The 26366-nt window shown below is 41.0% G+C and overlaps 1 protein-coding gene and 1 long non-coding RNA gene across 5 annotated transcripts in view; one reads left to right on the forward strand and one right to left on the reverse strand.

The window, feature by feature from the left end:
• Positions 1-5968, reverse strand: part of SNX16 (sorting nexin 16) — a 45056-nt gene extending 39088 nt beyond the window's left edge. For 3 of the 4 annotated variants that reach the window (XM_012474837.1, XM_012474839.1, XM_012474838.2), the window contains exons 1-2: positions 5855-5968; positions 3703-4174 (exon numbers count right to left, since the gene is read on the reverse strand). In XM_012474837.1, coding sequence (XP_012330260.1) covers positions 3703-4077 — 375 coding nt within the window. In that variant the 5' untranslated portion in view covers positions 4078-4174; positions 5855-5968. The remainder of the gene's footprint in view (positions 1-3702; positions 4175-5854) is intronic. The other variant, XM_012474840.1, reaches the window with a different exon arrangement.
• Positions 5969-6104: 136 nt separating this feature from the next.
• LOC135277967 (uncharacterized) overlaps positions 6105-26366 on the forward strand; it is a 69974-nt gene continuing 49712 nt past the window's right edge. The window contains exon 1 of the long non-coding RNA XR_010345498.1: positions 6105-6379. This is a non-coding gene — a long non-coding RNA (uncharacterized LOC135277967). The remainder of the gene's footprint in view (positions 6380-26366) is intronic.

Raw genomic sequence — 26366 nt, forward strand, 5'->3', positions numbered from 1 at the left:
AATCCAGCATATCTAAGAACAAATCTTGATCTTCCCCTCAAAACCTGTCATTTAATTAAATGGCAGCCATATTCTTCCCATTGTTTAGGCCAAAACTTTTGAAGTCATCTTTACCTTCTATTTCTCCCACACTCCACTTCCAAATCATTAGGAAATATTGCTGGTTCCACCTTTTAAAATAGATCCAGAATCTTATAACTTCTCAGGACCTCCTCCACTTCCTCAGTCCACATTACCATCATGTCTCCCTTGGATTACTACAAGAACCTACTAATTGCTTCCTGCTTTGACTCTCCCCCATCTCGACCAAACCAGTCAATTCAGCAGCCTGAATGAACTTTTTTTTTTTTTTGAAATGGAGTTTCGCTCGTTACCCAGGCTGGAGTGCAATGGCGCGATCTCGGCTCACCGCAACCTCCACCTCCTGGGTTCAGGCAATTCTCCTGCCTCAGCCTCCTGAGTAGCTGGGATTACAGGCACGTGCCACCATGCCCAGCTAATTTTTTGTATTAGTAGAGACGGGGTTTTACCATGTTGACCGGGATGGTCTCGATCTCTTGACCTCATAATCCACCCGCCTCGGCCTCCCAAAGTGCTGGGATTACAGGAATGAACTTTTTAAAACACTAAGTCAGATCAGATCACGTGACTTTTTTTTTTTTTTTTGAGACAGAGTCTTGCTCGTTGCCTGGCTGGAGTGCAGTGGCACGATCCCAGCTCACTGAAACCTCCACTCCTGGGTTCAAGCAATTCTCCTGCCTCAGCCTCTTGAGTAGCTGGGATTACAGGTGCACGACACCACGCCCAGCTAATTTTGGCATTTTTCACCATCATGGCCAGGACAGTCTCAATCTCCTGATCTTGTGATCCACCCGCCTCGGCCTCCCAAAGTGCTGGGATTACAGGTGTGAGCCACCACACCTGGCCCCGACTCTTCTTTTAAAAACCTTTTCAAAGATTCCCATCTCATGCAGAGTAAAATCCAAAGTCCTTACAGTGGCCTCCTGCCCGATGTGATCTGTGTGCCACACTTCCCTGCCTGTCATCTCATTCCCTATACCTCCCCCAGCATACTAGCTGTCAGCCATGAGGATCTTTGTAGTTGTCCCATTTGTGTTGAAAACTCTTTCTCCAGATATTCTTATGGCTTATTCTCATGGCTCTCTCATCAAAGATGTTAGTACTAACTAATATCTTTTTTGTGAGGCCATGACTGACAGTGCTATTTAAATCCCAACCCCAGATTTGGGGAAACGCCCTTTCTTCCTTCTCTATTTTATTTCTCTCTATAGTTCTTATCACCATATGACATATCAGACGTCTTACTGTTTACTTATTTATCAGGCTTTCATTCAAATTGCTGTACCACTATTACCCAGAACAGTGTCTGATGCATAATAGGTCTTAAAAAAATGTTGAGTTAATGAATAAATGAATATGACTAACTTCATATCTGTCATTTACTTCTTCCTCTACAGTCTCTTGAAATGCTTTCTATAACACCACCCTGTATTTGGCTATATACTTGCATCTTCACACATATCATCTGTCTTAGTCTGTTAGGTCTGTTATAACAAAATATCGTAAATTCAGTAGCTTGGAAACAACAGAAATTTATTTCTCAAAGTTCTAGAGTCTGAGAAGTCCAAGATCAAGACAATAACAGATTTGGTATCTAGAGAGGACCTGCTTTCTGGTTTATAGATGGTGCCTTATAGCTATGTCCTGACATGTGGAAAAGCAAGAAAGCTCTCTACGGCCTCTTTTTAAGGATATTAATCCTATTTATGAGGGTTTTGCTCCCATGACCTACTGGGTTCCAAAAGCTCCATCTCTTAATACTATCATCTTGAAGGTTAGGTTTCAATATGCAAATTTGAAGGAACACATTCAGACCATAGTATCAACTCAATGAATGCCTATTCCTTCATTCAGGAAATTGGCCATCTGTTTATTATAATTCCTAAAATTGTTCTAAAAAAAGAGAGGCTGAGTACGGTGGCTCATGCCTGTAATTGCTGCACTTTGGGAGGCCTAGGCGGGTGGATCACGAGGTCAGGAGTTTGAGACCAGCCTGGCCTAACATAGTGAAACTAAAAATACAAAAAATTAGCTGAGTATGGTGGTGGGCACCTGTAATCCCAGCTACTTGGGAGGCTGAAGCAGGAGAATCTCTTGAACTAGGGAGGAAGAGGTTGCAGTGAGCTAAGATCGCGCCATTGCACTCTAGCCTGGTGACTGTGTGAGACTCCATCTCAAAAAAAAAAAAAAAATAGAGTTCCCTGTAGATTTCCTATATCATAATCTTATGATAATTTTAGAAACTCTCTCTTCATAAATTATCTCAATAATTTTTCCTTGGAGGTCCTCCCATCCTGGCATAAATTTACTGCATGAAACATTGAAGTGAACATTAAACTTTACTAAAACAACAAACTCTTATCGAAAAAGTAAACCTTTTGAGTTAATAACTGAGTTGAGCAAGGTTGCTGGATGCATAAACATAAAAGGTCAAAATATATAAAATGGCAATAAATAGAAAACAAAAACAGATGTCTCTCACAGGAACATTAAACAACATCCATATCCAGAATTAAATCTAACCAAAAGATGTAAGAACCCTGCACTGAAAACAACAAAACATTACTACAAAAAATTAAAGCCTTAAGTCAATGGATTAGGTTCATAGATTTGAAGACTAGGTATTGTAAAGATGTCAGTTCTCCACAGATTCATCTCAAGATCTAAAAAAATCTCAATGCAAAGGGCCAAGAATAGCCAAGGCGATCCTGAAGAGAAAAGCTAGAGTACTTACACTGCTAGATATCAAGACCTATTATAGGACTTTACTAATCAAGACAGTATGAAATTAGTAAAGGATGGAAAAATAGAACACAGAAGAAGACTCATGCATTTATAGTCACATGGTTTATGACACACAGAACACCGAAAATGAAGAGGAGAAGTAGTAGTCTTTTTAGTAAAAGCCTGATTAACTGAGCCCATCTGGAGAAACAAAAAAGAGACTTGACCCTCAACTCACACCATGGACAAAAATCAATTCCTATGGTTTACAAATCTAAATGTGAAAGGTTCAACAATAAAGATTTTAGAAGAAAACATAGGACAATATCTTTGTAACCTTGAAGTAGGCAAGGATTTCAAACAGTGCTAGCCACTAAAAAAATTAATAAATTGGACCAAACTAAAATTAAGAAGTTTTGTTTATCAAATTTATTATTAAGGAATTGAAAAGGCAAACCACAAAGTAAGAGGATAGTCATAATACATGTATCTGAAAAAGAACTTATATCCAAAATGCATAGAAAACTACAAATCAAAAGGGAGACTTCCCAAAAGAAAAATGAACAAAAATCATGCACAGGTATTTCACAAGAGAATATCCAAACAGCCAAAAATCTTTTGTTAAAGTTCAATTTAATTAGTCATTAAGAAGTAGTTTTTCTCTCTCTACCTTACAAATAGGAGTCCTTAGAGACAACTCAAATTAAAAGAAGGGGTTAATTTAACACTGGCTTAAATGCACAGGTTAGCCAATCTTTCACTTTGTACTGGTATACAGCAGAATTTCATACTCAAGAAATTGTAAGTATAGGTTTACATTAATTTAACACCGGTTTAAACACATAGGTTAGCCAATCTTTCACTTTGTACTGGTATACAGCAGAAGTCAATACTTACAGTAAATTTAGCTCTTTCTTCCATCACTTCATAACCCAGTATAGTAGGGGTAGATGGTCTATCTTCCCAGTTCACGGTTTCAGGATTTTGTTCTTCAGTCTCTCTTCCTCTAGTAGAATACTCAATGGAAGAAGCTGCACCTGTAAATTTAGTCCTAATGAGGGGACTGCTACAGACAGATGAAGTATTTTCCATTTGATCAGGAACACTTGTCTGTTTAAAATTACCCATATTTGAGTCTTCTAACTGGCCTTTAGAAGAGTTTGAGCTTGTTGAGACACTGCCAAAAGAAGAACTTCTTTGATTTCTGTTGTTTGTAAAACTGGAAGCAGTGTTTCCTATGGGCATAGGAACTGGGACATAAGGAGTTGCCATCTTCTTTTGGCTTTTGAACAAGCTTGCACACTGTTGAGTCCAAACACACTTAGAGAACAACTAGTATACAATCCATTATTTTCTTCTTAGGAATTCACTAAAAATGAAGAAGACATAGTAAAACATTAGTCTTTAATCTGCAACAGGATGCAAAAGAAAAAATGTTTTCAATTTTATGACACTCTATTATTTTATTTGGAATGAAAACATACCTCGAAACCCTTCTTTTAATTTCAGTTGTCTCTAAGGACTCCTATTTGCAAAGTAGAGAGCAAAACTACTTCACACTCTTTTTTTCTTGAACCCATGTTACATGCTATCCCTCTTCCCCCTACTTTATTTCCTCGTGAACTATTTCTGTAATGTTCATTTTAACCTGATTTCGTCTATATAAAAGTTGGTAGGAGAAACAGTGGTAAAGAGCCTCCTGAAGTCTTATTCCATGCTTATCATCCTGACAGTACTACATTCAGGAAGAGAGGAAAGGGAGGAAAACTATCTACATTACCTCTGGATTTAATTAGAAAGGGAAGAAATCTATTCACATTACCTTTCAATTTAATTAGTGAAACTTATAAAGACTTACACAGAGTAGTAACAGTGAACCGGATGCTTAGATGCTACATAGTAAAATTTTATAGAACCCAAGATTTAAAAAACATACTTGGTCAAGTTACTCAGATAAAACTCAGTGAACATTAAACTTATATGCAACAAAATTAGTGAAAAGTTTAACCGTTCTTCACAGCTTCCAGGTCATCCCTAATTCTGCTCTGCGATAAACTGACGGTATTTACATCTTTATAACTCATACTCAAGAATCTGTTATCAAAATAGCTAGTATATCTTGTGTCAGAATAGTATCATAACACAAAGAAGAAATGGTTTACTATCATGTTGTTAAATTATAAACTCATTAGAAACTGCAATAACTACAGACCAACAAAATGACAAGGCTACACACAACAATAACGGATCTGCTGCCCAACTCTCCATAGGAAACTCTACTGGTGGCAAAGGTAAGAAAGGAGTCACCTGGACTTGGAAAGATGCTGAAATAAGATTTTTAACTCAGCACGTGGCTCTCGGTAACCTTTCCCATTATCAAAGATCCGTGAAACTTGAGCTGCTGATTCACCGCTCCTCGGTTTCGTCTGATGGCCTCCCCACAAACAAGTAAATAGCCTGAAATCTCAACCTTCTCAAGGCCCGAGGGATCTACCTGGCCTTTGTCACTCTACTACCTGAGGCCGCCGAGGTCGCATATCAATACAATCACTGACGTCCAAAGAAGTGAGCGCTACTTAAGCGTTAATAAAAAACGTGCTGTGCTCATTAGGAGCTTCTTCGCTTTTGCCCTGGTGCGGAGATGCTCCCAGGCAGTCAGCTCAGTCTCACTCTGGAAAACCTCAGGTGAGGTGGCCCGACGCTGAGCAACCCAGTGGGCGGGAGGAAAGTCGCAAATACCAGGCGCAGTTCGACCCTCGGAAGGTAAGGCCCGGGTCTGCGCCGGTCACGCGTCTTCGGCACTGCGGGCGGCGAGACCTGCCGCTCCCTAGGCTCTCAGACTCCCGCCTCCGCTGCCAGATGCGCCCCAGAGCCTCCCAGACGCAGAGTGGAGTCGGCGGTGGCCTGAAGGTGGCCAGGCTTTCTGCTGCGCCTCTCCACTCTCCCGCGGAGCCCCTCGCCGCCCGCCAGACACCGAGGTTGCAGGTGTCACCCGTACGGGAACCCAGGACTGCGACAGCCTGTCCTGAAATAACGACCCTGTCCCTACCTCAGCCCACTCCGCGATCCTGAACAAGCGCGCTTCCCGTTGACGGTTAAACCCGACTCTCCTCAGCCGCAGCTTTTCCCCTCTTCCCTTAGCTGCGAGAAGCTTCACGTGACAATCCCCCACCCCCGCCCCGAAAGCAGCCGCTCCCCGCCTCAGACAGTCGCTGCCCTGCTGCCGGGCCCAAGATCCCAGCCTTGTGGTAGGAGGGGCCGAGCTTGGGACATCGCTGCCGGAAGTGATGTCACGCCAAGGGGACCCGCCCGCCGGAGGCGCGACTGGAGTTGTCCCGCCGGGCGCTTCGGTAGCGAGGATAAATGTAAACCTGTGGCAGTAAATCGACATTCTCTTCACTATCTTTACTTTTCCAAGGGAACTTCTAAGAAATGGATGCTACAATACCTAGTTTGCCAAACAGGTGAGTAGAAGACTACAATTCCCAGAAGGCACTATGACCAACATTGGTCCACGCTCATACTTTGCATCATGGGACTTGTAGTCATCACCAGCTCGTGCTGTTTCTAACAGGTTATAGATTGTTTTCCAAAATTAGCAGCGCTTTAAGGGATGACAATCGATTAGAAGAGTAGGAAGATAGAACACTGCTTAGTAGCTCATCCGTTCTACATAATTCGGAAGTCCTCATTAGCAAAGAACCCCTGAAATTCTTTAGTGTCTTTTAAATATCTAGTGAGCAATTTGATCCCAATGGTAGAATATTAGCCTTGTTAGACTTGTGCTTCTGAAGATCTATGGAGTAGGGAAAGCTGATCTTTGATAGGCAAATTCCCAGATTCAGACTGGTCTACAGGCCTGTTCATCATTAGAATTGGGCAATGTGGTTGAAAAAAATCATTCTATGATTTCTAAGGCTTTGGTGTAGTCCCAATGTTACCCATGGAGGGTCTTGACTACAAGTCGTCCAGGTTCTTGGTGTTTTGAGCAAAGAGTTGGACAAAACGCACAAAGAAAGCAAGGAAAGAATGAAGCAAGGAAAGCAGAGATTTACTGAAATGACGGTACACTCCACAGAGTGGGAGTGGCCTCCAGTATGTGGCTCAAGAGCCCTGGTTACAGGATTTTCTGGAGTTTAAATACCCTCTAGAGATTTCCCATTGGTTACTTGGTTTACACCCTATGTAAATGAAAGATTTGCCTGCAACCAATCAGAGGCTAAAGTTACAAAGTTATACTCCTATGCAAATAAATACTAGACCCTGACACCAAGGGTCAAGAAGGTTGGGTAGGGGGTTGCAAAGCGGGTAGCCTCTGGTTACTTGGGAGTGCAAAGCTGGAATTTTCCTTTTGATTTAGTTCTAGGAAGTCAGCATGAATGGGTCTTAGGTTCTTTGCTTCCAGACCCTATTCTACTGCCTGACCAAGAGTGGGAAAAAGTGATAGTGGTCATTTTGAAATAAAGGTTGGAGAATAGTCTGGTTTTTGACATGGTAGTTTTGGTTTGAGAAATTCTGCCCTTTCATTGTGAATGAAATAAAAATAAAATTCTGTAGAAACAATGTTAAGTAAGAGAACAGAGTCTGAAGGCAGGAGACCTAAGACTGATTCATGCTAACTGTATATCAGAGGCAACTCTTATTTTTGCCAGGTCTGTCCCGCAGACCCTGGCCGACAGATGAAATGAATACTCAGACACAGGTATGCAGTGTAAGTAAGAACAGCTAGGTGACTGCCTGGCTCTGGTAGCCAGAGAGCAGTCCCGAGAAGCTGGAGCTGCTTCCCTTTTTTTTTTTTTTTTTTTTTTTGAGACAGTCTCACTCCGTTACCAGGCGCCAGGCTGGAGTACAGCAGCGCGACCTCGGCTCACTGCAACCTCCACCTCCCGGGGTCAGGCAATTATTCTGCCTCAGCCTCCCGAAAGCTGGGACTACAGGCGCGCACCACCACGCCCAGCTAATTTTTTTGTATTTTTAGTAAAGACGGGGTTTCACCATGTTGGCCAGGATGGTCTCGATCTCTTGACCTCGTGATCCGCCCGCCTCGGCCTCCCAAAGTGCTGGGACTACAGGCGTGAGCCACCGCGCCCGGCCCAGCTGCTTGCTTTTATTGAGTGCAGGCACAATGTTGAAAACCTGAGAGAGTACAAGAGAGAAAAAGAACAAACACAACCTGTAGGTCATTAACATTTATTGTTCCCCTTTCAGAGAAAGTCAGGCAGATGATCAAAGGTCAGTTCCTGGTCAATATAAATAAACAAGCCAGCTTAGGATAAATTCCCCTACACTCCCTTTTACCTACTCCTTGCCCTCTGCCTCAGGGTTACAAAACAACTGCCTTCAGCGATTCTGCCCTGGTGCTCTGCAAAACCTTCCAACCTTTCAGAAGGTTTGCATTCTTTCCTTACAGTTTTTCCCACCACTCTGACTGTTCCCCGACACATTTTCAAGCCCTCCTTTTTCTGCATGGCAGTTGCTGCATGGCAGTTGCAAACCCTCCTTTATTTGGGTGGCAGTTGAAAAATGAAAGTACCTCTTGGTCCCCTCCCACAACCAACCAGACTTGAGGGCCTACTTTTCACTCTGGTCCCCTCCCACAAGCAATCAGACTGGGCATGGGCCAATGGGAAACCTCTAGAGGGCATTTAAGCCCCAGAAAATTCTGTAGCTGATGCTCTTGAGCCATTAGCTTGATCCTGCTTCTGCTCTGTGGAGTGTACTTTCATTTAAAATTAATCTCTGCTTTCCTTGCCTTGTGTGTTTTCTCCAATTCTTTGTTCAAAACACCAAGAACCTAAACAACTACCTTCAACTGGTAACACATTTTAGTGAGGCAGCAAGGAGGTAAGCCCAAAGTTTGGGATTTGGTTTTACTTTTTCCTCTTTCTCTCCCTTTTTCCTTTCCAAGCTGGGATTCTTGATGGACACTGTGCCTAAGCATGGAGGCAACTGCAGGTTTCTGGCCAGGGTCACTCTCTGGTGAAAATGAAAGGTCCATGTGGAAGCACCGGACTGCCACCACCTGGTTCAGGTGAGGGACTTGAGTCCTTTTCTTTTCAGTCTTTCACTGGCCATTTCCTAGTAGCCCCTTGGTAATTGAGGGCAACTGGGGCCACTTTCTGGTGTTAACTGAAGACACAGGAGTGAATGGTGATAGCTGCCTTGCCCAGAAGGGGGAAGGACTCCTTTCTGTTTTTTCCAGTTATAGTCCCTGATCCCTATGTGTGATATAATTGGCAGTGGCAGCTCGTCCAAGGTGAATGCACACATGTTTCAGGCGACTTAAACCTTTTTTCCTTATGTTAAATTCTTCCCTTCCCCTACTCGACTGGCTAAGGATAAGTTACAGGGTTTGGGCATGTTGTAGATGGTCTGTGTGACTCATGGAGGCGATTCATGAAAGGGAATCTATGTAGAACTTAATCTTGTCCAAATTTAGAGAATTAAAGAATTGTTTTAAGTGCGATAGGAAAAAAATCCAAAGGTTTGTTCTAGAATTAGAGGCCTTTATCCAGGGACAAGAGGGAAAGCTCGGTCGCAGACATCTGATGGACTAAGAGGGGTCCCTGGTCAGGGTCCAGAATTTTTCCAGAGGGATGCTCCAGGTAAAATTTGGGTCATCTAATGAGCCCTCCACTTTTCAAAGTCATCTTCTGTCTTGCACACCACTATGGGCAACTCACCATCTACTCCACCTGATTCCCTGCTTGGCTACATCCTCTACCATTGGAATCAATATGCCCCTGAAAATCTAAAGAGAAAAACCTATGTTTTTTTTTTCTGCAATACTGTTTGGTCTCATTATGAGCTGCCCATCCTGGAACAATGGGTGTTCAATAATAGTCTTGATTATGACACCATCCTGCAATTAGTCATATCCTTGTAAGAGGCAGTACAAACAGTCAGAGATCACATGTATAGGACTTGATGGCCCTATACCAAAATCTAATAATACACCCCAAAGGAAAGTTCAAAAGCAGAACTAGATACTATAGATGACCCCCTTTTATAAGGGCCACCTGTTCCAGGGTGAATAGCAACTGCCCCCGTGTAGCCCCTTGCCAAGTGCTCCTGAGGCTAACACCCAAACACTGTTAAGAGACCCTACTAAGCCCCCCGTCACACTCATAGGGGAACACCATATTTAACTCTCCCTCCAGCCCTGCTACCCCAGGGATAATGCCAGCAAGGGCTCTTGCTTCAAGTGCAAGGAGGCTGGGCACTGGGCAAAGGACTGTGCTAAGCCTCTGCCAGGCCCCTGCTGAAAATGTGAGGGTACCAGTTATGATCCCTATACAGATTCTAAGTATGTATTCCTTGTGTTTCATGCTTATGCTACAATCTGGAAAGAAAAGGGACTACTAACTAGCAAATACTCCCCAGTAAAGCATAGGCCTGAAATTCTTCAGCTATTGGAAGCAATACACCTGCCAAAGGCTGTAGCCACAATCCATTGTAGGGGACATCAAAGGGACTTAACACCTATAGCACAAGCAAACAGAAGGGTTGATAGAGAAAATGAATCCCTTCATTTTCCCTTAGGGGATCCCAGCACTGCTTCTTTTATGTGATTCCCCAATGGATCCTGAATACACACTACAGGAAGAACAGTTAATAAAGGAGCAAGGGTGACAAAAACAAGAATCCTCATGATACATGGGACCAAACTAAATCTCCCTCAAACAGCCCAATGGAGATGCCACTCTGACCATGGTTAACAGGCTTTTCATTGGCCCTAACATAGATTCAGTGGTTAAACAGGTCTGTTGATCCTGCTCACTGTGTGGGTTTAACAGTCCAGGAAACAAAATGCCTCCTCTAATAGAACCAGTCCAGAGGAGAGGAACTTACCCAGGGAAAGACTGGCAATTAGACTTAATCCAAATGCCAGCTTGCAGAGGATACAAGTTTTTGTTAGTGCTAATAGATACCTTTACTGATTGGGTCGAAACTTACCCTACCAGAACAGAGAAGGCTAATGAGGTTATAAAGTTTCTCTTACAATAAATAGTTTCCCAGTTTGGGTAACCTCAGAGTCTCCAAAGTGATAATGGCCCATTATTTATCTCCCAAATAACTCAAGGGGTCGCTAAGTCCTTTGAAATCAAACGATTTATATTCAGCATGGAGGCCTCAATCCTCTGGGAAAGTAGAAAGGGCTAACCAAACTCTAAAATAAGCATTCGGTAAGCTATGTTAGGAAACATCAGATATTTGGGTCAGCTTACTGACTATAGCCCTCTTAAGGATCTGCAATACCCCTAGAGCAAAAATTAACCTAAACCCATATGAAATTTTATACAGAAGGCTATTCTTAACTAATGATATAATTACTGATCCAGAGACAGCTGGTTTAGTAAAATACCTAGTTAAAGGACAATTTCAGCAGGCTTTAATAAAAGTTTGGAACTCAAAGGCTCCCATACCAGGAGCTAACCAGCAGCCCAAAATGAGGCCCGGAGATAAGGTACTTGTTAAAACTTAGAAGGAAGGATCACCTGCTCAACAACTACAGCTCAAATGGTAGGGATCATTTTCAGTGGTGCTGGCCATGTCTTCCATGATCAAAGTACTAGGATTAAATAATTGGATACATCTTTCAAAGATCAAGTCTGTGACACCTGAGGCCTTGATCCTGGAATCTGAAGTTTCCATCAGTCACTACACCTGTGAACCTGTGGAAGACCTGAAGTACCTGTTTACAAGACAGCCAAAAGATAAGTAAATGTCTACCAACTTTCCTTGGTGCAATTGTTGCATAATTACTGTAGGCTGGATAATAATGGCCACATTTTAATATATTTTTGCAGTTTGTGTTTTTCAAAGGTTTGAAATCTCTTCCTTTGTAGCAATTAAGCAGAATGTTTTAAATATTCCTGATAGCATAGGTATCCACCTCCTGAAGTTTCCATTATATCTTTTAACCAAATTCATTTCCTCCCACTTAGAGACCATTGAGCTTCATATGATCATGCAACAAGGTTGCCAGCCAGTTCCAAATGAAGACAGCACCCTAAGCCATCAATAAACTACCCTGCCTACACTAGTTAGAGCAGGGAAGAAGTTCCATGGTCCCCAATAGGCAAGGGTTGTGCCCCAAGTCAGCATGAAGCAGTTACAGAAGAAAGACGATCAGTCCCTCTGCTTGCCATAAAGATTTATGGGAATCACATTTCTCAGGGGGGAAATGAGGCAGGAAAATAGGGTCTGGAGGCAGGGAACCTAAGGCCGATTCATGCTGACTAGATATCAGAGGCTACTCCCTTTACAACCTCTCCTTTCTCTGTGTGGCAGTTGCAACTCCTCCTTTTTCTGCATGGAAGTTGAAAACGTACCTCTGATTGGTTTCCTTCCACAAGCAATCCGACTGGTCGTGGGCCTACTTTTTATTCTGATTGGTCCCCTCCTGCAACAAATCAGACGGGTTGCGGGCCAATGGGAAATCTCTAGAAGGTATTTAACCCCAGATAATTCTGTAACAGATGCACTTGAGCCACTTGCTTGTGCTTGCTTCCACCCTGTGGAGTGTACTTTTATTTAAAATCTGCTTTCACTGCCTTGCTTTGATTGTGCATTTTGTCCCATTCTTTGTTCAGAACATCAAGAACCTGGACAACTACCCTCAACCAGTAACAAGTAGACTAAAACATAGGTAGTTTTCAGGATAGACTTGGCAGTCTTGGCTTTGAGGTGGAAATTATATCCTTGAATTCCGTAAATAAATGAGTAAAAGAAAAGCCAAGATAAAAACGAGCCTTGGAATGTGTCCTTCTTTTGTGAATGGAGGTGAATGTAGTAGCAAAAGTGACCTGTGATGATGAAAACCTGATAGTTCAATATTTCAGGAGCCAAGGGGAATTACACTTTGAAGAAGTAAGGGTGTACAGATAACAGGAGGAGGTTAAAGATCTACGTCATTGAAATTGTCCAAGAAGAACTTCCTTCATAAATTATTGAAGGGGGTATAACATACATACTACATGTTTTCTTTCTCTTTAAGAATATCTAGTACTGATAAACGTTTAGATTTTACTTTCAAGAAATAAACATCTTTAGTAATCAAGAAAGAGTATTCTGTAATTGGTCAAAGTAAAAGTTATTACATTTCCATAGACCGTATCTGATGATTAGTCCCTATGTTCGTAATATTTTAGATCAGCTTCTGGATGCCTCTGTATGGTACAATCAAACTGAATTGTTTATATTATCACCTATAGAATAACAGAAGATTGTTTATTCTGCCCCTTTCATTATTTTAATTTTATGTAAAATATATACCCCTAGAAGGACAAGCTATACTTTTATACAGTGATAGATAGATATAAATAACTGGAGAAGGGAGGAAGAAGGAGGCAAAAATCACAGCAGAAGGAAGCCTGTGCAATGGGCAGGCACATCTTGAGGTGGCTTGCTGGATCCTAACATTTCTCCCTTTCTCAAACATTGGTCTCTTCTACAAGGTAGGCTCTCTGGTGGCTTTGTTTGTAATATATCACTCTTTTGACATACCTTTTTTTGTCATAGTTGGGTGTGCTTGAGCAAGACATTTGACCCAAATTGTGTTCAATAGATGCTCTTTCCTAGGAATTAAAATTTGGGGAAAGGAAGAGAGATACAGGTTGGAAGATACAGGAACTAAAGTCGAACTAAAGGAAAATCTGTGGTGAGAAGGTCCATGAAGTTCTACTGTTAAGATCCCTGAAGTTGATCTGGTTGTTCCCTCTTCTGGACTTTTCCTTGAACTCCATGAAATAATCTAATGTTCTTTCAATAGATCAGCTTCTGCTTAAATCCAGCTGGAGTTGGTTCTTTTGCTTAAAACCAAAAGTACAACTAATGCAGCAAGTTGGAATTAGGTAACTGATAATAAATAGTAGATACTAAGAGAATACATGGCTGGGTGTTGTGGCTTACACCTGTAATCCAGCACTTTGGGAGGCTGAGGTGGGCAGATCATGAGGTCAAGAGATCAAAACCATCCTACCCAATATGGTGAAATCCCGTCCCTACTAAAAATAAAAAAAAAATTAGCTGGGGGCAGTGGCATGTGCCTGTAGCCCCAGCTACTTGGGAGACTGAGGCCGGAGAATTGCTTGAACCCAAGAGGTGGAGGTTGCAGTGAGCTGAGATCACGCCACTACACTCTAGCTCAGAGATAGAAAACAGAAAATACCTTCCTAGTTTTTGCAAATAGCTATCAACAATTTATTATTTAAATTGTTAAATTTAAATAATACCAAACTTAAAAATTGTTAAATTTAAAAAATACCATACTTAAAACAAAGTATGGTATTTTATAACCTGTTGACTGTTTATAACATAAATCTTCCATAATTTATTACTAAAATAACAAAGTAACTTCATTAATTATTTTGGTTTAATTCCATAAATTCTCTAATTCATGTATGTTATTTTTCATAGGCAGTGTTTCTTTAATCTTAATATTCAGGATCTGCACTCCACCTGCCCTCTATCATCTTACTGCCGTGACATTGTGGGTCCAGAGAAAGAACCACAAACAATCTATCTTTAATGTGAGATAACCAAAATAGTAACAGAGTAACATGATAGCTGATTTTTTTTCTCAATGAACTTGTGACCTATGCAACTTTTTAAACCCATGGTAGGAGTTATATTTATAATGGCACAGAAATGATACTCTTCAACAGTGCGACCTTGATGAGTGATTTTCTACTCAACATACTACACAGAAAATTTCTGAAAATATGTGGAAATCCTACTAGAAATATAAGAGAGCACCTTGTTTTTCAAAATCAGAGTCACAATCTTAGAATTGAAAGGAAGCATAATGACCATGAGGATAATTGTCCATTTTCTAGCTAAGAAAATGGAGGTAAACAGAGGCTAGATGATCCTGCTGAAGTCACAGAGCCAATTACTCCTTGACTCTCAAACCCAAAAATTTCTCATCACACACAAGAAAACACTCTTTCCTGAGCACTTCTACACTCGGCTGTGTCACATGTATCTTTACATTTTCTAATATGTCCAGCCTCTGGTATGTTCTCAATTAGGCTTTGGTACCTGGGAAGTCAAGGATTTTATGCTTGAGGAAGTTCTGCACTGAGTCTTTAAGGGTTGTCAAAAATTGAGTAAGTAAAGAAGGCAGAGCACACTAGGCAAAGTGAGACTTGAGAGAGGACATAGGAGTGTGGGTGTTGCGGAACAGTTAGGAGACCAACCTGATTGGAATGAAGGGAGTATGTTGGAGTATAGGTAGAAATAGAAAGATGAGCTTCTGCTTATTCCTCAAGTTTACCTCAAATAAAATATCAGTAATATCTTCCTGCTTTCCTCAGATGAATTAAGTAAGCCCTCCTCTATGATCTTATTGCTTTTGGTACATGAATAGAGACAAATCATCATGTTATATCATTTGTACTTATATATGTGTGCAGCCTGAGGGCCAGGAGTATGTATTAGACATCCATGAGTTGACAGTAATAAGGTGTAGTCTTCACAATTACTATTTTTTTTATACCCGGCCAACTTATTCACGTTTTTTTACAAGATCCCTATAGACATTTGCATTTTCAGGTCCTAGATTAGAGAATAAATCCAAATTATTTGGGTACACCTGTAAGCCCCTGCATGAACTGACTTTATTTATTTATTTATTTTTTATTGCATTTTAGATTTTTGGGTACATGTGAAGAACGTGCAAGATTGTTGCATAGGTGCATATGTGACAGTGTGATTTGCTGCATTCCTCCCCTTCACCTATATGTGACATTTCTCCCTATGCTATCTCTCCCCAACTCCCCACCCCCCGCTGTCCCTCCCCTATTTCCCCCTGACAGACCCCAGTGTATAGTGCTCCCCTCCCTGTGTCCATGTGTTCTCATTGCTCAACACCCGTCTATGAGTGAGAATATGCGGTGTTTGATTTTGTGTTCTTGTGTCAATTTGCTGAGAATGATGGTTTCCAGGTTCATCCATGTCCCTACAAAGGACGTGAACTCATCGTTTTTGATGGCTGCATAATATTCCATGGTGTATATGTGCCACATTTTTCCTGTCCAGTCTATCATCGATGGGCATTTGGGTTGGTTCCAGGTCATTGCTATTGTAAACTGTGCTGCAATGAACATTCGTGTGCATGTGTCCTTATAGTAGAACGATTTATAATCCTTTGGATATATACCCAGTAATGGGATTGCTGGGTCAAATGGAATTTCTATTTCTAGGTCCTTGAGGAATCGCCACACTGTCTTCCACAATGGTTGAACTAATTTACACTCCCACCAACAGTGTAAAAGTGTTCCTATTTCTCCACATCCTCTCCAGCATCTGTTGTCTCCAGATTTTTTAATGATCGTCATTCTAACTGGCGTGAGATGGTATCTCAATGTAGTTTTGATTTGCATTTCTCTAATGACCAGTGATGATGAGCATTTTTTCATATGTTTCTTGGCCTCATGTATGTCTTATTTTGTAAAGTATCTGTTCATATCCTTCGCCCACTTTTGAGTGGGCTTGTTTTTTTCTTGTAAATCTGTTTTAGTTTGTTGTAAATTCTGGATATCAGCCCTTTGTCAAATGGGTAAGCTGCAAAAATTTTTTCCCATTCTGTTGGTTGCCGATTTACTCTAATGACTGTTTCTTTTGCTGTGCAGAAGCTGTGGAGTTTGATTAGGTCCCATTTGTCTATTTTGGCTTTTGTTGCCAATGCTTTTGGTGTTTTGGTCATGAAGTCCTTGCCTACACCTATGTCCTGAATGGTTTTGCCTAGGTTTTCTTCTAGGGTTTTTATGGTGTTAGGTCTTATGTTTAAGTCTTTAATCCATCTGGAGTTAATTTTAGTGTAAGGTGTCAGGAAGGGGTCCAGTTTCTGCTTTCTGCATATGGCTAGCCAGTTTTCCCAACACCACTTATTAAACAGGGAATCCTTTCCCCATTGCTTGTTTTTGTCAGGTTTGTCAAAGATCGGATGGTTGTAGATTTGTTGTATTGCCTCCGAGGCCTCTGTTCTGTTCCATTGGTCTATATCTCTGTTTTGGTACCAGTACCATGCTGTTTTGATTACTGTAGCCTTGTAGTATAGTTTGATGTCCGGTAGTGTGATGCCTCCTGCTTTGTTCTTTTTGCTTAGAATTGACTTGGCTATGCGGGCTCTCTTTTGGTTCCATATGAAGTTTAAGGTGGTTTTTTCCAGTTCTGTGAAGAAGGTCATTGGTAGCTTGATGGGGATAGAGTTGAATCTGTAAATTACTTTGGGCAGTATGGCCATTTTTATGATATTGCTTCTTCCTAACCATGAACATGGAATGTTTCTCCATCTGTTTGTGTCCTCTCTTATTTGGTTGAGCAGTGGTTTGTAGTTCTCCTTGAAGAGGTCCTTTACGTTCCTGGTTAGTTGTATTCCTAGGTATTTTATTCTCTTTGTAGCGATTATGAATGGCAGATCGTTCTTGATTTGGCTCTCTTTAAGTCCATTATTGGTGTATAGGAATGCTTGTGATTTTTGCACATTGATTTTATATCTGAGACTTTGCTGAAGTTTCTTATCAATTTCAGGAGATTTTGGGCTGAGATGATGGGGTCTTCTAGATATACAATCATGTCATCTGCATATAGAGACAATTTGACTTCCTCCTTTCCTAATTGAATACCCTTTATTTCTTTTTCTTGCCTGATTGCTCTGGCTAGAACTTCCAGTACTATATTGAATAGGAGTGGTGAGAGAGGGCATCCTTGTCTAGTGCCAGATTTCGAAGGGAATGCTTCCAGTTTTTGCCCATTCGGTATGATGTTGGCTGTTGGTTTGTCATAAATAGCTTTAATTATTTTGAGATACATTCCGTCCATACCTAGTTTATTGAGGGTTTTTAGCATAAAGGGCTGCTGAATTTTGTCGAAGGCCTTCTCTGCATCAATTGAGATAATCATGTGATTTTTGTCTTTGGTTCTGTTTATGTGGTGAATTACATTTATAGACTTGCATATGTTGAACCAGCCTTGCATCCCCGGGATGAATCCTACTTGATCATGGTGGATAAGCTTTTTGATGTGCTGTTGCAATCGGCTTGCCAGTATTTTATTGAAGATTTTTGCATCTATGTTCATCATGGACATTGGCCTGTAGTTTTCTTTTCTTTTTGAGTCTCTGCCGGGTTTTGGTATCAGGATGATGTTGGTCTCATAAAATGATTTGGGAAGGATTTCCTCTTTTTGGATTATTTGGAATAGTTTCAGAAGGAATGGTACCAGCTCCTCTTTGTATGTCTGGTAGAATTCGGCTGTGAACCCATCTGGACCTGGGCTTTTTTTGGGTGGTAGGCTCTTAGTTGCTGCCTCAACTTCAGAACTTGTTATTGATCTATTCAGGATTTCGACTTCTTCCTGGTTTAGGCTTGGGAGGAGGCAACTGTCCAGGAATTTATCCATTTCTTCCAGGGTTTCTAGTTTATGTGCATAGAGTTGTTTGTAATAATCTCTGATGATGGTGTGAATTTTTGTGGAATCTGTGGTGATATCCCCTTTATCATTTTTTATTGCATCTATTTGGTTATTCTCTCTTTTCTTTTTTATTAATCTGGCTAGTGGTCTGTCTATTTTGTTGATCTTTTAAAAAAATCAGCTCCTGGATTTATTGATTTTTTGAAGGGTTTTTCGTGTCTCTATCTCCTTCAGTTCTGCTTTGATCTTAGTTATTTCTTGTCTTCTGCTAGGTTTTGAGTTTTCTTGATCTTGCTCCTCTAGTTCTTTCAATTTTGATGATAGGGTGTCAATTTTAGATCTCTCCTTGCTTCTCATGTGGGCACTTATTGCTATATATTTTCCTCTAGAGACTGCTTTAAATGTGTCCCAGAGATTCTGGTATGTGGTGTCTTCGTTCTCATTGGTTTCGAAGAACATCTTTATTTCTGCCTTCATTTCATTGTTTATCCAGTCAACATTCAAGAGAAAGTTGTTCAGTTTCCATGAAGCTGTGCGGTTCTGGGTTGGTTTCTGAATTCTGAGTTCTAACTTGATTGCACTGTGGTCTGAGAAACTGTTTGTTATGGTTTCCGTTCTTTTGCATTTGCTGAGGAGTGATTTACTTCCAATTATGTGGTCAATTTTAGAGTAGGCGTGATGTGGTGCTGAGAAGAATGTATATTCTGTGGATTTGGGGTGGAGAGTTCTGTAAATGTCTATTAGATTTGCTTGGTCCAGGTCTGAGTTCAAGTCCTGGATATCCTTGTTAATTTTCTGTCTCGTTGATCTGTCTAATATTGACAATGGTGTGTTAAAGTCTCCCACTATTATTGTCTGGGAGTCTAGGTCTCTTTGTAAGTCATTAAGAACTTGCCTTATGTATCTGTGTGTTCCTGTATTAGGTGCATATATATTTAGGATCGTTAGCTCTTCTTGTTGCATTGATCCTTTTACCGTTATGTAATGTCCTTCTTTGTCTCTTTTGATCTTTGTGGCTTTAAAGTCTATTTTATCAGAGATCAGAATTGCAACTCCTGCTTTTTTTTGCTCTCCATTTGCTTGGTAAATCTTCTTCCATCCCTTTATTGTGAGCGTTTGTGTATCCTTGCATGTGATTTCCTGGATACAGCACACTGATGGGTTTTGGCTTTTTATCCAATTTGCCAGTCTGTGTCTTTTGATTGGGGCATTTAGTCCATTTATGTTTAGGGTTAATATTGTTATGTGTGAATTTGATACTGTCATTTCGATGCTAGCCGGCTGTTTTGCCCGTTGGTTGATGCAGATTCTTCATTGTGTTGATGCTCTTTACCATTTGGTATGTTTTTGGAGTGGCTGGTACTGGTTGTTTTTTTCTACGTGTAGTGCCTCTTTCAGGAGCTCTTGTAAAGCAGGTCTGGTGGTGATGAAATCTCTGAGTACTTGCTTGTTCACAGAGGATTTTATTTTTCCTTCACTTATGAAGCTTAGTTTGGCTGGATATGAAATTCTCGGTTGAAAGTTGAATATCAGCCCCCCACTCTCTTCTGGCTTGTAGGGTTTCTGCTGAGAGATCTGCTGTGAGTCTGATGGGCTTCCCTTTGTGGGTAACCCGACCTTTCTCTCTGGCTGCCCTTAGCATTTTCTCCTTCATTTCAACCCTAGTGAATCTGACGAGTATGTGCCTTGAGGTTGCTCTTCTTGAGGAATATCTTTGTGGTGTTCTCTGTATTTCCTGGACTTGAATATTGGCCTGCCTTGCTATGTTGGGGAAGTTTTCCTGGATAATATCCTGAAGAGTATTTTCCAGCTTGGTTGCATTCTCTTCATCACATTCAGGTACACCTATCAAACGTAGATTAGGTCTTTTCACATAGTCCCATATTTCTTGTTGACTTTGTTCATTGCTTTTTACCCTGTTTTCTCTAATCTTGCCTTCTTGTTTTATTTCATTGAGTTGATCTTCGACCTCTGATATCCTTTCTTCTGCTTGGTCAATTCGGCTGTTGAAACTTGTGCATGCTTCGTGAAGTTCTCATGTTGTGTTTTTCAGCTCCATCAATTCACTTATATTCCTCTCTAAGTTATCCATTCTCGTTAGCATTTCATCAAATCTTTTTTCACCATTCTTAGTTTCTTTGCATTGGGTTAGAATATGTTCTTTTAGCTCACGGAAGTTTCTTATTACCCACTTTCTGAAGGCTGATTCTGTCATTTCATCACACTCATTCTCCATCCAGTCTTGTTCCCTTGCTGGTGAGGAGTTGTGATCCCTTGTAGAAGGAGAAGTGTTCTGGTTTCTGGTGTTTTCATCCTTTTTGTGCTGGTTTCTTCCCATCTTTGTGGATTTATCCACCTGTTGACTTTGTAGTTGTTGACTTTCTGATTGGGTCTCTGAGTGGGCATCCTATTTGTTGATGATGAAGTTATTTCTGTTTCTTAGTTTTCCTTTTAACTGTCTGGCCTCTCTGCTGTGGGACTGCTGAGGTCCACTCCAGGCCCTGCTTGCCTGAGGATCACTTGCAGCAGCTGCCAAACAGTAAAGGTTGCTACCAGTTTCTTCTTCTGCTTTCTCCCAGAAAGATACCTGCCAAATGTCAGTCTGAGCTCTCCTTTATGAGGTGACTCTTTGGATATATGGGGGTCAGGGAGCTGCTTGAGGAAACAGTCTGTCCTTTATAGTAGCTCAAGTGCTGAGCTGTGAACCCTGTTGTTCATTCAGAGCTGCTGGGCAGGTAAGTTTAAGTCTGCAGCAGCAGAACTCATAAACCCCTTTTTCTCCCCAGGTGTTCTGTGCCAGGGAGTTAGGGCTTTATGGGTTTCTGCTGTGCTGCTGCCTTTTTTTTTTTCTTCAAGGCTGCCCTGCCCATAAGGAGGCAGCCTAGTCACTCTCAGCCTGCAGAGGCTTCGCTGAGCTGCTGTGGGCTCCGCCCAGCTGCCGTGTGAACTTCCCTGCAGTCCTGTTTATATGGGTGTAGTTAGAACTGCCTCGGCAATGGTGGCCCGCCTCTGTAATGACAGACTCTCTCTGTAATGGCGGGTTGCTTCGGCAACAGCAGGCTGCCTCAGAAATGGCGAACTGCCTCCGTAGTGGTGGAGTGCCTCCATAATGGCGGACGCCCCCCACCCAACAGAGCTGGACTGTCCCGGGTTCAGCTGTGCTTGCTGTGAAACTCTCAACCCAGAGTGTTTCCAATTGCTGTTATTTTGTTTTTGTTTTTGATTTTTTGGGGGTGGGACCAGCCGGGCTGATCACCTGGCTCCCTGCCTCAGAGCCTTTTGTTTTTTAGTTGAACAGTTGGCTCTCTCCCAGGTGTCCTGGTTGCCTGTTGAATAGTCACCAGGATGTGTGTGATTTCCTGTGTGGTGACCCATTGCGCCAGCTGAAACCGCGGCTCTGAGATTCATGGCGCTTTTTTGCCTGGGAATCTCCTGGCCTGTCTCCCTGTTTCAGTTCCCCTTGCTGGCTAGGTGGGGACAGAGTCCCGTTTACTGTGCACTGGGAGCCGCACTGGCCAAAACAGCTGCCCTGGTGACCTGTGGTGCTCCATCGCCTGGGAATCTCCTGTTCCGTGGGCAATAAAAATCCATCTGGATATGCGGCGTCCACTCATCCTCTGTGCTTTCACTCAGAGCTGCAATCCTGAGCTGCTCCTAACCGGCCATCTTGGATCTTCCCCAGGAACTGACTTTAACAGGCTTATTTCCTCCAGATTAATAATTTAGTTGGTAAATAAACTAACCAGCTATTTATTGAGGACTTACCATATGCAATTAAGCTCAAATTAATTATTTCCCATTCTGAGCTCTCTATTTTTTTCTGTTGCTAGCTTTTGTTGTTGCTTTTGTGTGTAATTCTTGCACTTCTCTCATCCCATTAATGAGGCTCAGCCCTAGGTCATATCTTCTCTGAAAGCTTGTCCCAGTCTCCCTCTATCATGTCCTCATAGTGTTACTAGTGGAAGGTCTTGATTATTAAGTCATCCAGATTCTTAACATTTTGAACAAAGAATTGGACAGAATACACAAAGCAATGAAAGAATGAAGTAACAAAAGCACAGATTTGTTGAAATGAAAGTACACACCACAGAGTGGAAGCAGGCTTGAGCAAGTCACTCAAGAGCCCTAGAGAATTTTCTGAGGTTTAAATACCCCCTAGAGGTTTCCCATTGATTATCTGGTTACACCCTATGTAAATGAAGATTTGGCCCATGACCAGTCTTATTGGTCATGGAAGAGGACCAATCAGAAGTACATTCCATTTTCCATCTGTGCGCAGTGGAAGTGACAGCATGTTGCAAAGGGAGTAGCCTCTGATCCTTTTGTTACTTGGGCATGGAAAGGTCGGGTTTTCCTTTTGATTCAGTTCTAGGAAGTCAGCATGAATTGGCCTTAGGTTGCTGCCTCCAGACCCTATTCTCCTGCTAAATAGTTTTTTCTGCAAGCCTCTGCCATGGCCTTACTCCCATCAATATGGTTATCTCTGTATGTCTGCCTCCGTGACCACAACAAGAAGTCCTAAGGCTAAGAGAGTGTCTTTTTTTTCCTCCACTGGCAGAAAGAAACATGGGCACTTAGTGGTACTAAATTGAATGATTAAATAAATGAAAATGAGTAAATAAAGTATTCTTATTGGATCAGTATGGTGGTTTATAAATAAACCTATACACACACATTCTCAGTGAAATTATGTTTTGTAGAAACAATAAATGGAAGCTCACTCCATAAAACAAAAGCAAAACACTCTGGTTAAAGAGAAATAATACCTTTAATTATTTGAGTCATTTGTAAATAGTATACGATATAGATAATTTCAAAGGTCAACTTCAGATCTAACTCTTGAGTTTATGTCTATCAGTGGAAATCTGAAGTCAATAACAAAACAAATATTATAGCCTAGTTAGCATTACTAAGATCCATAAAAGTAACTAGGAAGAGCCAAAATAAAATTTTTAAAAAGTTAAACTTCTGAAATTAAATAGACCAATGAATCAGACATTATTGTATATTTTTTTGTCTTAAGTAAGTTCGAGATAACTCATGGCATATGTGTAGAGAATGATATATATTTTGAGTTTCCAGTGCTAAAGGCTTTAACACCCCAGATTATAAGAGACTCTTCCAAAAAATAAAAAGTTTTCAGGGAGAAAGCCTTGAAAAGGCAGCAAGTCTCTAACTCATTAACACCAGGATTCCTGCTTATCTTCTAGAGGAGCTTGATACCTCTTCAGGGAGGACTTAAACATCTGGCTTACCCACAAGTCTTTTGTTTGTGTTACTTTTGATGTTTTTCATGTGAAATATAAAGCAATAATAGTTCTTACTTATGAGGTTATTTTGAAAAATAAAAACAATCATGCTTGTTAAGTACTTAGCAAAGTGACTGGCCAAAAAAAAAAAAAAAACCACACACACACACACACACACACACACACACACAATAGCTATTATTCATTACCTCCTGAGTCAACTAGGCAGCTCAGCTACTTTAAATGATGTAAACAATATTAATATTAGTAACACTCTATATAGATATTTGTTAAATGAACAAATAGTAGTTAAGAGCAGAGAATTGTGCTGTTGACCTTGTCCATTAATTAATTTTGACCCATATTTCTGTTTTTTCTACTGACTTACTTGTTTTTTCCAGTTTTATTTAGATTCAATAGACAAAAAAAATTGTATGAATTTAAGCTGTACATGATTATTCATATTTGTATAAGTTGTGAAATGAGTGCCATAACAAATTAGTTAACACATTGCATTGATTTATTTAATCCTCACAACCCAATGAGACAGTACTATTAATATGATTGTATTTCAAAGATTTGAGTTGCTGAGAGGTTGATTAGCTTGTCTTTTTTATGTGGGAAAGTTATTCTGAGAAGTTATCTTGCTTGGCATAGTTGGGTCTGAAAACCAGTTCTGTTTGTCTCCAAAACCCATGCTCAGATTCCCACTCCACCATATATTCTCCATCACTCTTGGAAGTGGAGGCTGGACCTTTAAAAAGCCATACTTGGCAAGATACTGGTTGAAAACTAAGTCTCTGAACTTAGTTCCAGGAACTCCTAGGTTCCCTATACCATTTAATGCACATAGTACCTAGCCCAAATGATTTCATTTCTTTTTTCTTTCACTTAGACCATTATCTAGTTCTAGCATAATTTATGCACCCTAGCTTTGGCCCCTAAAAGTATTTCATCTTGGTAAACTGATGTTATCCTGTGCCTTTTCTGTCCCCTAGTTTTCTGTTGTTTTTTTGACTTACTCTCTGGTATTAGTTCTGATGTCTTACTTCTTTCATTTTCCATGTTGAACAACTGGATCAACTGGACAGATTGGAAAGGTGTCGACCAGGTAAATCATGTTTTTGGAGAGAACACCAGGAATGTAGTTGGGTAAAAGAGTGTCCCAGGCAGAAATGTGCAAAGGATATTACATAGAAGTTGCTTAATGAGAGACAATATTGTTTGAATTGAAATAAAGACTTGCAGGCATGAAATTGGAAATTTTACATGGTTATAATAATGGCCTTAGTTTTGTGAGGAGCCAGATCTTAATACTCATTCAACAAATATTTCTCGAGTGTCTACCAGATGTGCTAGTTATTGTTCTAAGATTGCAGGAGTTTACTAGTAACAGACATGCAAGTTCACTGTTTTCATGAGGTCCATATTCTGGTGGACTCTGGTAAAGGCTTATGCAGGGACAGTCATAAACATAATAACTAAGTTTTAAGCATTTAGCTAGATTCATATTCTTTGCAGAAAATAAAATAGAGCAATACGATAAGAGTTGCGGTGGTGGTGGGGGGAAGTGAAGCAATTATAGATTGGGGTATCAAATGATGTTTTTCTGAGAATGTGTTATGACAGCTGAAATCTTAGTGTCTACAAGAAAACAACCGGCCGGGCGCGGTGGCTCAAGCCTGTAATCCCAGCACTTTGGGAGGCCGAGGCGGGTGGATCACGAGGTCAAGAGATTGAGACCATCCTGGTCAACATGGTGAAACCCCGTCTCTACTAATACAAAAAATTAGCTGGGCACGGTGGCACGTGCCTGTAATCCCAGCTACTCAGGAGGCTGAGGCAGGAGAATTGCCTGAACCCAGGAGGCGGAGGTTGCAGTGGGCCAAGATCGCGCCATTGCACTCCAGCCTGGGTATCAAGAGCGAAACTCCGTCTCAAAAAAAAAAAAAAAAAAGAAAAGAAAAAAAAGAAAACAACCTTGTGAAAATTTGGTGGCTAAGCTTCCAGGAAAACTTCCTCACAAGAAAAAGGGAAACTTACTAACAAAAGTGCTCTCTTTTCCTTCTTGTAAGAGCTCCAATTCCAGGAAGTAAATGCTAGATGTTTCTCTAATCTCATATGTGATCCGCATGTCCCTGAGACATTAGATTTCTAAATGTAATACCCGATTCCTCTTCATTTCAAATCCTGACTTCCTTGTTAAGTAATTCAGTCCCTTGTAGATTTTTCTTTTCCTGAGTATTCTTGGCATCCCTGAAAGGTGTCTTCAATGCTCTAGGGAATCTGTCCTGGTTATTCTTCCCTGTCGCTGTTGTTGGATGAGCTGCTGTCACTGCCTTTGCTGCTGACTGAGTCACTGCTTGTCTTGACAGCTCTGCACTAGCCTTTGCCCTAACAGATTAGTCATGTAGTGTCTCTTGAGTTAAACTCTGACACTGTGGATGCAAGCTGGAGATCTGTCGGTAATGCTTTCTACCTCCAGTAAGCCGTCAGTACGAAGTCAACTGAAATGGTGAAGTTTCTTTAATTTTTACATGAATCCTAAAGTGTTACAGAGTTTGGTGAGCCAGTTCTATCAGTTCTGTTAGCAATCCTCTTTTCCTCAGGGAACACCATACTACGTAGTTGGCTGAGTTGGCAGAAGCTTCTCTAACAACTGTCTAGTGGACCTGATTGTTAGCCAACTCTCTGAATCCTTTTTTGTGTCTAGGGAATTCTTGTCCTATGTATTTTGGTAAGAGGTCAGAGCCTACTTCCCACTTTAAAATTGTAAATTGAAACATACTTGCTTTCTCAGTTTCCTCTGAAGTTAATGTTTAGATACATTCCCTAAGCATTGCTAATCAAATGAACCTGCTTGGTGTCTGAAGTGTAGGGTCTAATGTTCAG

Source organism: Aotus nancymaae, unplaced genomic scaffold (genome assembly GCF_030222135.1).
Source record: "Aotus nancymaae isolate 86718 unplaced genomic scaffold, 86718_ANA_hifiasm-v0.15.2.pri h1tg000036l, whole genome shotgun sequence".
Classification (NCBI taxonomy): Eukaryota; Metazoa; Chordata; class Mammalia; order Primates; family Aotidae; genus Aotus; species Aotus nancymaae.